The 13,602-nt window shown below is 38.8% G+C and overlaps 1 protein-coding gene across 2 annotated transcripts in view; it reads right to left on the reverse strand.

Moving 5' to 3' along the window:
* Positions 1-13,602, reverse strand: part of LOC124715572 — a 397,577-nt gene that overhangs the window by 77,942 nt on the left and 306,033 nt on the right. For both annotated transcript variants that reach the window (XM_047243106.1, XM_047243105.1), the window contains exons 4-5: positions 13,058-13,282; positions 2,584-2,730 (exon numbers count right to left, since the gene is read on the reverse strand). In XM_047243106.1, coding sequence (XP_047099062.1) covers positions 2,584-2,730; positions 13,058-13,282 — 372 coding nt within the window. The remainder of the gene's footprint in view (positions 1-2,583; positions 2,731-13,057; positions 13,283-13,602) is intronic.

The following is a 13,602-nucleotide window of genomic DNA, read 5'->3' on the forward strand; positions in this document are numbered from 1 at the left end:
AGTCAGTACCTGCTGCATACCAATGCAGTTGGCAACTGTTGAAGAGTTACAGTAGTGGAGGCATTACTTCTCAGTCAACCCTTGTATGTATTACAAGTATCACAGAAAAAGAATATCTCATACATTTAAGTAAAAGCATCAGGACAGGTTTGTATTTTATTTTGAACAAAAAAAAAAAAAAAAAAAAAAAGGATCCATCATCACCTCAAATATCACAAAGGGTCTGAGTCTGACCTGAGCACCCACAGATAGCGATTGTGTATGTGGAGTGCTCTTTCTTCTTGTGTGAATGTGTGTGGGTGATGGCATAAGCTGTCGGCAGGACACTGGTTGGCAAAGAGGTTGCAAAAAGATCGACAATAGGTGCTGAATCAAGCATGCCTATCAGGAGAAAGGCCAAAGACAGACTCACAAGCAATGCACTGCCAACGCCCTCTTGACCGCCAGTATTTACATCGCCACTGCGGAACAGAGGGCCCAGTCATTCACAGTCAGTCAGCCCAATTGCAGACAGAGTCGGTCGCAGTTACTAGCTCAGTCATTATTCTAGTTGGCATCTGTCAGTCCGTGTCACCAGCTATGAGAGAATAGTGTTTATAGTGGAACTTGTACTTCACCATCAGTGAGGCTAACGTGGACTATTGTGCAAGAGCTTGTACCACAACTCATGGACTAGCTTAAAGATAAGAATCTTTCTGTTCTGCTAAATAAAGAACCCTATTAAAGCATTTGTGCGGTTCTGTTGTAGAAAGAGGATAGCGGCCACCAAACATCCTCCACTTGCTTCCCACGGTACAAGACTCTACCGTGTCAACGGTGACACGATAGTTTCAGCTGGAAGCTTATGTGTAACAGACTTTTTGTTGTGCCTAATGCTAACTCAACATGTCATCATCACGGTGAGTAGCAATCTATCCTTTCCACGAATGTCGAAGTTCCAACCTGGACTTTCCATTATTTGAAATCCTCTGACAATTAATCTAAAGAAATACTGACAATAACAGTTTAGTTAAATTGCTTTTTGTTATATCTGATGATATGAAACATTTCAGTATGGCCCACAAAATGTGAGAGACTGTTCAATGTCAAATGTTGTAGCAGGCCAACAAGAAATTAAGTTCAATCTTATAAACCAATTTTACAGGCTTTTAATATTAGTGCTGAGTGGTCACCCTTTACCACCAGCCATAGAAAAACAGAGTGTGATGGCATAGGAGGGGCAGTTAAAATATTAGCACAAATTAAAGTTTTAGGAAGGCCCCTAGGAAAACAAATGATTTTTGCATCAGGTTTGCTTCAGTTTCCTAATATTAATGACACCAAAGCAAACTCTTATTTTATTTCTGCAGAGTCTGGAAATCAGACACATGCTGACACACTTCCTACAACAAGAAGTTTCCATAATTTTAAGCAATTAGATTGTTTAGTGAAGATGGAAGCAAGAAGGATCAGTAGTGACGTGAAGCTCAACTTGAAATATAATTTAAGGGCTAAATTGGCATCCTTTGCCAGAAAAGGAAATTTGATCGTATCAAGATGTACAGTTTGTACATATTTCAATCTGAGATATTTCAGGATAACCACTGAGCTAAATACAACAGAACACAATGCAATTTATGCATGTTTTAGAACCTTCGCTTCATTACATTAGACCACACAAAAGGATATTTTCCCATTCCTTATGTGCTTGATCATCCTAAAACATCAACTGGAACAACTTATTAAATTTGAGAGGTGTTTGAGTGTTTATCTGCTCTACTCAGAAAAACAATGTCAGTGTTATACATTAAGCCTGCTGTACCTAGAACTGTTTAAAAAAGTGAATTAACTTCAGCTTTGATTTTAAAATACTGTTGGTTGAGCCCATTTCTTATACTTCAGATGTCTCACAAAAAAAAGGGTGGGGGAACAAAACCCCATTAATTTTATTGTTCTAAATGCTAAATGCTTTAGAGATTATTTCACAAAGATTTTTTAAGAATTATACCTTTCTCTTTATGTGATATTCAGAATAATTTTAATCCATAAAATATAAAAATATAAGTATAGGGTTATTTTTTCCAGTACTGACAGTTTTACATAAAGATGAGAGATACTACAGAGTATATAGCCTCCAAATTTCAAATAGATTGCATAATGAATAAAACATTACTAATTTATTTACAAAACATTAGCAATTATTGTTTTGTGCCATAACAATGTTAAAACAATAAAATGTCTAAACTTTGAAGTGCTATACAATGAAAACAGAGAGAAATTGGTGTGATTACTTAAAAATGTGGTTACTTATTCCCTTAGGGAGAATAAATAAGCCAAGTTCAATTCAAATCCCAGACGGTGAGTGACGAAATGCTTTTTTCTGATTGAACTGACACTGAATGACCACTCAACATTCCCCTAAAAATAAGCTTGATACTGAAATACTAGAAAAATAAAGGATGGTACTTATGTAGTGCATGTGTCATTTTCAGATTATCATGGAAATGAATTCAAATTCTAAAACACTATTGGAATTTCAGTTTGTGAAGTGGATATTTTCATTTCTTTTTAAATCTATGTATAGTATGTGTTCTATCTATTCACCTGTAGATCAGCTGAATGGACAGAGTGCTGACTTTGCTGATGGAAATGTGCAGGGTTTTGGACGGCTGCCTGGTAGTCCTCAAGGGATGCAATGTCCTGCAACTGCTCTGCTGTTGTCTGCTCTTGGAGCAGAGATGCTGCCTGGAACTGGACATTTAAGGACAATCAAGATCTGAGATGTCTATCATGTGGGAATATACTCCTCTACCTCAAAACCTGCACATTTATAATAAATGTATGCAATATCAGTGATGTAAGTATAACATTTGACATACTGCATATGTCTACTAACTGTACCCTAGTGGCATTACTCCCCACCTCAAAATATTCTCTATTAGATATGACGCTTTGGATATATATATATGTGGTATTACAGTGGTATTTGTGTTGGATAAAGATTTTAAATTTATAAGATATAAACATAGTATTATTAGCATGAAGCAAACAACTGCGATATATGTTTGTTACTCCAATAGCCTACTTGTATGCCTTATTTCGGGTCAATTTCAGATCATGCCCAAAATTCCAAGATGTAGTTACTTTCCAACTTAATAAATAATACCAGCTGACTTCATTCATGAACCATTATAAATTGTAACATCACAGTGTATGTTCAAATAACAATTTGTGCTCATAATCCAGAATAGTAACTGTAACAGTACAGTAAACTTTCATTTCATACGTACAGCATATCAATGTCTGCTTTTCAAGTAGAAATCAAATGACAAACAACAAAAAGTGGCTTCTCCCTGATTCCAGCTGACTGTTATAAACAGTTTGTGTTTCATTTATTTATTCATTCTCATACATCTTTGAGCATTTTTATGCAATCATTGTCATCATAGGGAGTTTATATATATTGTACTTATGCATAGTTACAGTGCACATACAAATCATAATACAAAGCACATACAGCATACACCACAGAACAATTCCTTAATTTTATAGTACATAGAAATTAATATACAGAAGTATAAAATAAACTGACATACTAAGGTAAATACAAAATAGTTTACAGTTAGAAATAATTTAGTATCTTAGGTCATCCTTAGACAGGTTTTGATATTCTTAAACATTGTAAAAGCCTATTCTTCCGACCATTTTTCAGTTCTTTTTTTTGTCATTGAGTGATATATGATGCATTTGTAAAGGTAAAATATTAAATAATTTTATGTCCAGGCATTCATAAATATATTGTGTCTCTTTAATTTAGCTGTGGGTGTATCTATCTGTATCATTTGCCTAGTTTTATATTGGTGTACAGTTGCTTAAATATTCTTTAATCTTTTATTAAGTCTTTAAAAAGTGATCCTCAGGTGGATTTAGAGTTTTTATCTCCAGAAATAGACCCGATAGCCTCTTTCGGCCACATGAAATTTTTTTTGGTCCCTGCAGAATTACCCCACTAAAGGATGCCACATTGCGCAGTGAGATAATGCATAGTATGAGATAAATAACAAAGGTATTGTTACACATGTCTGTAGTTTCGGCGCTTTGAATTCCAGTGACAAGGCATCCTAGTTCCTTTCTCGAAATAAGCAGAAATTGGACAGTTTTCTGTATATTGATGGTACAAGTACTTGTCATAACACTGATTACACTAACTGCTGCGCACCCTATAGCATTTAAGCAATCATTCTGTTCACGATCCATAGAAGGATGAAACGAGAAAAAATCCTAATATTGTTAATCGACAGTAGTTGGACTGACTGTACCGTAGCCGGTAGAGATCGGTAAGTTGTCAATTCGCACTACAATGTTGCCAAACGTCCCGTTATTTCCGGGGACGTCGCTTGTTTTCGGCATAATTTTAAATGTTCCGCCGGGAAAGGCTTTGTCCCGTACTTCAACCTTGTTTGATTATTAGTGCGAAGTCTTTCGCGCTACAGCTAGCAAGTACCTGTAACGCATGAAGAGATTCTTACATCGTCGCCTCTGCCTGTTTGTTTGATCCTCTGTTTGTTGATTATTCATCTCACTTTCTTTCTACAATTTTTGTTTAACATTTTCTTTCGCTTGCTAATTCGTCTAAATGCTGTGTCAACGTGTGTTAGCGGTACTGGAAGGATTTTTTAATTCCATTCTTGATTCTCATCCTAGATTTTTACTTCGTTCACTGTTTTGCGAGAGCTGTCGAGTTATGAACGAGTTAACGCATGTGAAATATTTTTAAAACTGTAGACGAAATGAGTGAGTTATGTGACAGCGACACTGGTAATTCGCCTAGAAGTGGTGGTATCCCTTCTAAGAAAGCCAAAAAGCTTACTAGGTATAATCAGGACTGGGAATTTTTTTCCTGGATAAGAAAAGTAAAAGAAAAGTCGTGCAAGGTGAACTGTCACCTGTGCAATAAGGATTTCTCGTTTGCTAACGGAGGCATTGCTGATGTAAAACAATATGCATCTACTAAATCTCACGACTGTTGTTAGCAATGGAGCATCAAGTAGCTTATCCAAATATTTCTCGAAGCTTGAACCATCTGCCTCGCAAGCGGGCAAGATTACTGCTGGAGAACTAGCATTTGTTTATTACACGGTAAACCAGTCTCTTAGTTGTAATGGTAGTGATTGTTCACACAAATTATTACCATATATCTGCAGTTATTCAAAAATCGCTCGAAGTTTTAGCTGGCGAAGAACAAAAACGGAAGCTACTGTATGCGTAATATTGGCCAAAAACTCGGTTAAAAATATTTTAGAGACCATCCAGGAAAAATATCTGCACTTTCCTATAGCAACAGAGGCAAGTAGTAAAAAAATTGGATTTTTTTTCGTTTTCTTACGATTCTTTAATTATGACACTGGGGTTGTAGAAGTTATTAATTGACGCATTGGAGAAGCATGGAATGTCTTTATTTAAAGTTTCGGCATTCGCTAATGTAAACTTCGGCAGAAAGCACCCCGTTTATACACTTCTTTTAGCTGAAAATGATATAATTGTCAAAGTTGGTTGCCCCGTCCCCCCGTCCGTATTCTCCATGATGCTGCGAATACAGTACTGATAAAATGAAAGTGGATGTAGAAAGTTTGATACTGAAATGGTGCAGGCACTTAAGTAGATCTGCAAAACGAAGAGTGGATTTGCAACTCCAATTTGAGACGATTGAGATGCGATGGGAAGAAATTATAAAACATGTTGTCATATCTGTTGGTCCTGCTGTCGAAATTAAAAATATGACCTGCACTAAAATTTCATTCCCTGAAATTCCGCAATGAACATCCTCACCTATTAGAAAATATAATTACATGTGAAGAAGAAGAGTGTGTGTGTGTGTGTGGGGGGGGGGGACTTTGGCGTATTTGTCTGCATAACGTAACGTTTTCAGCAGAAACAACAATGAACAAGATTGAATTAGATTCTTTGTCAGTTGAGAGGCATGCTGAAATGCACAGGATTCGCAAAAAGATTGAGCAGAGACTAAAAGAATCTATTCGGAACGATTTTCTACAGTTCTACACCAATTTTGTAGGCTATTTGTTACCTCGATATGATTTCTCAGAAAACAATATCCTTTTTACAATGCTGTTTTTAAACTTAACACCACCAATAAATAATGTCAATTTTCTAAAAGCTGCGGAACTTCTTAGGATTCATCGACTGAACATGGACTCCTTACACGAAGAATTTAAAATAATTAAAAGACGCCTGGAAGGGACTGAAGTGCGAAATACATGTACCCCAAATTCGATGAAAATGAATTAATAACAATTTTCAAGTATGATTACAACTAAACTGATTTTTTTTAAATATGTAAAATCGAGCAAAAGCTTGTTAAGACTTTTTTGTTCACTAAAATATAATAAAAACCAATAAATCATTTTTTTCATTTGTCCCGGGCAAAAAAAATGAAATACTGCTTTTTTTTTGCCCAACTGAACATTTGTCCCTTACATGGTAGAAAATATTTGGCCACACTACTTCGCATGATCGGAGTTGAGCCAGGAACTGCACAAAATTTGCATTACGAATGCGGACGAAGACAGTGTCGACTGCTTGTCGCAGACTTGACACCGTTACCCGTAACAATGAGCACAATAATACTTCGCGTCAAGAGGCACCTTAATATTGGCAACGCTCCAAAACAACTGAATATCTTGCATCTATAATTGTGCCTATTTTCTCCGCTTATCGTCGAGGTAATAATATCATCAGTAGTGTTTGGTGTCCTGCCGCTGCCAACATCGGCAATCTAGAAATATATTATCTGTTTGCAGCGTTGCTGTTACAAAGTTATCGAATCGTGCCAGATCTTGAAGCACTCGTCTATAGCCAGATCTTCGTGACGAATGCACACTTTGTTTCGCCAGCACATCCACTCACACCCCACCTCCCGCCTGTCTGCGCTTTGGGATTCAGTAGAGATCTATAGCCATTAATTTATCAAAAACCATCCCCTAACAATCAGAGATTATCGGACAAGTAAGATTACAGTATACAAGTCCAGTGGCAGTCCAGATACGAAAGTTACTCCAAAAGAAATGCACACTATTTTTTTTTTTTAAATCCATCTTTTATTCTACATGTTTGAAAGTTTTAGAGTGTGTAGATACATCATTTAGGACCTTTAGGAGCAATATTTTCATTTCTCCACATAATTTCCATCCCTCTCAACTGCCTTACGCCACTTGGAACCAGCCTGTATACCCGCACGGTAAAATTCTGGACCAACCTGTTGGAGACACTGTTTGGCAGCGTGCACAAGGGAGTCATCATCTTCAAACCTTGTTCCACGAAGAGTGTCTTTCAGTTTCCCAGAGAGATGATAGTCACATGGAGCCAGGCTGTAAGGCAGGTCTTTCAGTGTTGTCCATCCGAGTTTTGTGCCGACCGGAGTGGCCCTGCGGTTCTAGGCGCTACAGTCTGGAGCCGAGCGACAGCTCCGGTCGCAGATTCGAATCCTGTCTCGGGCATGGATGTGTGTGATGTCCTTAGGTTAGTTAGGTTTAACTAGTTCTAAGTTCTAGGCGACTGATGACCTCAGAAGTTAAGTCGCATAGTGCTCAGAGCCATTTGAACATCCGAGTTTTGTGATGGCTTCCATGGTTTTTTGACTCACATGTGGCCGTGCATTGTCGTGCAACAGCAAAACATCCTGCTTTTGCCGATGTGGTCGAACACAACTCAGTCGAGCTTGAAGTTTCTTCGGTGTCGTCACATATGCATCAGAATTTATGGTGGTTCCACTTGGCATGATGTCCACAAGCAAGAGTCCTTCGGAATCGAAAAATACCATAGCGATAACTTTTCCAGCAGAAGGTGTGGTTTTGATTTTTTTTTTATTTCCCTTGGGTGAATTTGCATGATGCCACTCCATTGATTGCCTCTTCGTCTCTGGTGAAAAATGATGGAGCCATGTTTCATCACCTGTCACAATTCTTCCAAGAAATTCATCTCCACCATTCTCGTACTGTTCCAAATGTTCGCTACATACCTTGTTTCTTTGTGAGCCACTGTCAACATCCTGGGAACCCACCTGGCACAAACCTTTATTAACGCCAACACTTTCAGTATTCTGCAAACACTTCCTTCCCCTATCCCAACGTAGTGTGACAATTCTTTCACTGTGATGCGTCTGTCAGCAGTCACCAATTCGTTAACTCTCTGCACATTGTCTGGAGTGTGTGCAGTACGAGGCCTGCCGCTGCGAGGACAATCCTCAATATTGCCACGCCCGCTTTCATCACGTAACCTGCTTGCCCTTCGACTAACTGTACTGATATCGACAGCAGCATCTCCATATACCTTTTACAACCTCTTGTGGATGTTTCCCACTGTCTCGTTCTCACAGCACAGGAATTCTATGACAGCACGTTGCTTCTGACGAACGTCAAGTGTAGCAGCCATTTTGAAGACATGCTGTGACGGTTCCGCTCACGGGAACAGGTTGAACTACGTTTTAAAACGAGCGGGAAGGATGTATCTACACACTGTAAAATTTTCACAAATGCAGAAAACTGTATTTTTACAAAAATAGTGTGCATTTCTTTTGGAGTGCCCTCGTAGAAGTGCAGCCTCTTCAACAATGCATTAATTCTTAGTGTTGTAGTCCTTTTTCTCCTCCTGTGCCAACATAATGTCGGTTATTAACCCTAACATACAGTGACATTTGCTCTCCTTTTGCTTCTTTTTGACAGAATCAGCCTGCCCCTCAATAACAAATGTCTACAATTTATCGTTTGCTAAATTGCTGAAAGTTCATCTAGAGTGTCTTGAACAGAACGACGAAAGGTACTGAGCGTTTACAAATCTACTTATTAATTCATAATAAACAATTAAACCTTTGTGCCCGTAGCAATCCGTTACAATATCCTAGTAATTATTGTTTACGAAGTTGCGTGGGAAATAACTGTTTACAGGGCAAAGGATGCTGCATATGCATTCTTCTTAGCATTTTACAACTTGATACAATTGCATTCGGGTTCAAATATTTGTACAAGAATATAAGTCGAATGGGTGATAATCAATGCATCATCAAAGATAAACCTTTTGTCATCTGATGTGCTGTAGTAACCTTGGGATATTCACAGAGATGTTGATTCATTTACATGGGCCGCCTGTAAGTGCGTGAATTACTTGCATCCAATGAAATTCCTGAAATAAATTGAAGATATCTGTTGGTAAGATGGCTACGGGAATTCACGACACGACACCTTCGAACAATTTATTTTAAAGCGAATGAAGGCTTTCACGACCGGGTGACATGGCTGTTGATATACTTTCCGGGATGTGTGGTCGTGGTCCAAGAACTTTTCTGCTCCTGACTCAGTCAGTCGGCAAGACTCAGCGGAGCAGCGCCTCTGAGGAAGTCCAGCGCACTTCTGGACGAAATGTAAGGAGCAGAAAAGTTCTTGGACCACGACCTCACATCCCGGAAAGTATATCAACAGCCATATTTTAAAGCGCTTCCGATGATAAGTATCGTAGTTCAATTTAGTTAACAAGAAGCTATACGGTACTAAAATTAGTGCGTTTGTTTATAAACTCCCTGCTAACGGTATTCCAGGTAACAAAAGCCAGAACTAATTTCTTGTTATAGCACTAAAAGCTACGGTTAATGATCGCTCTTGGCTGGGGTGACCACACGTCCCGATTAATCGGGACTGTCCCGTTTTTTGAGGCTCAAAAATTTGTCCCGGCTTTTTTTTTTAAACAAGCAGTTTTTCCCGAATTTCAAGGGTTATTTTCAGACATTTACAAGGTGGTTAAAATATTTTCTGAGTATCGATTTTATAAACTATCAATTGAAACTGACATTCCGTACGTTGGTACCCCCTGATAATGTACAGCTTAAGCACTAATTGTTGCGTACTCTTATTTTCTTTGCTTTTGCTTGCCATTGTTGTCAGCAATCAGTATCAGTTTCGTCATTCGTGAAGTGCTATCACGTCGTGGCGATGCCGAAACGAAAATCAAAGTTTTCGGAAGAGCTTCAGAGTACATTTCCTTGCTTCACTGCTACAGACAATGACTGTTCAGCAAAATGTAACGTATGTAACTGTGCTGTATCCGTGTCTCATGGTGGTGCTGCAGATCTCAAGGATCATATGGAATGAGAGAAACACAGGAAGAATCTTCGATCGGCAGGTTCCTCGCAAAAAATGAGATATTTTGTAACTTCAAATACACAGGAACAGAAAAACGTAGTTGTAGCAGAAGGAACCCTGTCATTCCATGTTGTTAAACTCCACCAAAGCTATCGTTCTAATGGCTGCAGTGTTCAACCAAACAAAAAAAATTTTCCTAATTCTAAGATTGCAGAAAATGTTTCGTGTGGAAGAACAAAGTGTGAAGCAATTATCAACAATGTTATAGCTCCGCATTCCCAGAAACAGGTAATAGCTGCTGTAAACAGTGCAAAATACTTTTCAGTATCTACTGATGCTAGCAACCATGGGCATCAGGCAATTTTTCCTGTGATAGTTAAGTATTTTTCTGTAAGTGAGGGTGGACTGCAGACGAAATAGCCTATCTTGATGAATTGCAGAACGAAAAGTCCGAAACAATTTCCAATTATCTTTTTCATGTTATACAGTCATTCAGTATCATCTCAAAGTGTGTTGCATTTGGTGCAGACAATACTAATTGTAATTTTTGGGGGGTTAATGAAGAAAGAGGGTAATAATGTTTTCACACATCTGAAAGAAAAATTTAAAAAACTCTAACATTGTTGGCATAGGTTGTCCAGTAGATGTTGTTCATAACACACTTCAAAGTGCTTGTGATGTTTTACCTGTTGTCATTGACTGCATTGTCATGAAGTTGTCCAACCATTTCCATATTTTTTCTATTCGTGTTGCAGAACTCACTGAATTCTGTGAATTTGTTGGTGTCACTTACAAAAATTTACTTTCCTTTTCCAAAACAAGGTGGCTTTCATTGTTGCCAGCCATAGAAAGTATCTTGAAAATGTATGAACCTTTGAAATCTTACTTTTTGTCACAGTCTAACTCAAAGTGCCCTGCAATATTAAAGAGTCTTTCAGTGGTCCTATAAAGGAATGTTATTTACTTTTTGTACATTCACAAATGAGTGTTTTCCAACAATCCATTCTGAGCACTGAGAAACAGAATAATTCCATATGTGAAGTATTAGCAGCCTTAAATAAAGCTTTGACAAGTCTAAATTCCAGGAAACATGAACATTTTGTACCACTAAATGTAAAAAAACTGCTGATTGATTGTGATGACCAGTCTGTTAAGAAATTTGACATAGCAGTATCAACGTTTTATGATGCTTCAGTAGACTATTTATACTCGTGGTTACAGGGAATAGCTGAGTTTTCTGTATTCTCATGGATGATGCTCACAGAACCACCAGAATGGTCAATAGATGAAAATACTTTAATGTGGCTAAATGAAAAGGGCATTCTAGTAAATGACAGCCTCTTATTTGATGAAATAGTTCATATACTGTCATTTGTAAAACAACAAGTGGAAACAGTCAGTGAACAATGGAATCAGTTGATGGCACATGAAAAATGGTGTAGGTTTTTCAGATCTTGCCAGTGTAATGAACAGTTCAGAGAATCGCCAAATATAGCGCAGTATTTCTTTTCACTGCCTACGCACGATGCAAATGTTCAAAGAGTTTTCAGCTTACTATCGTCACAGTGGACAGATGAGAGGAATAGATTTACCGTGAGGAGCGTTAAGTGTATTTTACTGACCTGTTTAAACTTCAGTAAATACAGTTGCACTGACTTCTATTCATACCTATTAGGCAAACCTGAGTTGCTGAATGAAATTTCATCTTCGAAGAAATATGACTGCAGTGTGGAATCCACAAAACCATAAATTCCTTGTGATCCCTAAGAACTTTTTTTTGTAGTGATTATTACTGTATGTCTTTCTAAATGGCTCAAATGGCTCTGAGCACTATGGGACTCAACTGCTGAGGTCATTAGTCCCCTAGAACTTAGAACTAGTTAAACCTAACTAACCTAAGGACATCACAAACATCCATGCCCGAGGCAGGATTCGAACCTGCGACCGTAGCGTTCTTGCGGTTCCAGACTGCAGCGCCTTTAACCGCACGGCCACTTCGGCCGGCTGTCTTTCTACATTCTGTGTTATAAATGTTACATATCTTAATAAGTAAATTTCTGAAAACTTGTACTTCTTTCCATTCTTTGTTTGGTTTTGTACACACACACACACACACACACACACATATATCAGTGAAGGCTATATTTGCAGAGGAAGAAAAATGTTAGCATTAAAAGTGATATTTAACGAGAAATAAAAATTGTCCCACTTTTTGGCCAAGAAAATGTATGAAAGTCCCACTTTTGTCCGAAGAAAATATGGTCACCCTATTCTTGGCTCGCTTCTGTTGGATAGGGTTTTTGTGGTTTCGTAAAGCTACGTTTACAAAGACCACAGATACTGAGAAGATTGCCAGCGATTGTATCCCAGCAACGTTGCCGCCAATACATTTCCGGGCCATATTGCCGCGAAATGGACGAAAGCGAGCTACCAGATGTGAGGGCGGCCCAGTCCGTAACATGGCGCCTCAAACCACGCTGCTCCCCAGACAACAAAAGTTGACGCCTGTTTTCAGCTTCTCATGTACTAATCTAATTCCTTCAGTATCAGATGATTTAATTCGATACTTTCGATTATCCTTGTTTTACTTTTTCTGACGTACATCTTACAACCTAGTTTAAGAGCACTATTCATTACATTCAACTGCTCTTACAAGTCATTTGCCATCTCTGCCAGAATTAGTGTCAGGGCCAAATATGAACCTTAATTTCAGTCGCATTGAAGCCAACATTCCTAGAGTATACAACAGCCTGATGCACATAGCTTTAACCAACCAGCACCCACCACCACTGTGATGTCAGAGAGGATCGTACCAACCCCTCGGTCTCAAAAGGAAAGCAACAGTACACCCTCATTTGTCACACAGTCCCTTCGCGAGGATGCATTCATCAGGCGGTGATCTGAGTAATTTCTGGAGATAGTGCACGCACCTGTATAGTGTCCGCCAGATGCGCCGTGTCGACACCTTGCAACAGCATGGTGTCGTTGACGGAGACGTGCTGGAACATGTCGTCCTGCAGCGAAGGTGAGAAGTATCCGGCGTCGTCGGCGCCGGCGGATGTGGCGTCGTACGCCAGGTAGTTGCAGTTGCCACCCTCTTGGAACGTCAGTTGTAACGTCTGACCCGGATCCGACGCAGCGCGCTTCACCGTCGCCTGTCGCAGAGTTAGTCACAATTCTAGTAAGACACTAAGTTCAAGTGCCATTCACGAAGGCAGGAAGCTTAGAGTTTAACGTTTCGTTAAAAAAAAGACGTGCTAAGATTTCTCAATAATTTTATTTTTACATGAAAGCCTGTACCTTAATCTACGCACTGACGCTATTACAGTCTGATTCTTCCTTGTTTACGTTGTGTACTGTGTGTTTAAGATGCCTCCGATAATCGTGAGTCCCGCCGACTGGGAAGTACGGGCTGTTATAAGATTTCTTAGTGCTAAAGGACTAAAAGCGATCGATATTCATCGTGAGATCTGTG

The sequence above is a fragment of the Schistocerca piceifrons genome, chromosome 1 (assembly GCF_021461385.2).
Source record: "Schistocerca piceifrons isolate TAMUIC-IGC-003096 chromosome 1, iqSchPice1.1, whole genome shotgun sequence".
NCBI classification, from domain to species: Eukaryota; Metazoa; Arthropoda; class Insecta; order Orthoptera; family Acrididae; genus Schistocerca; species Schistocerca piceifrons.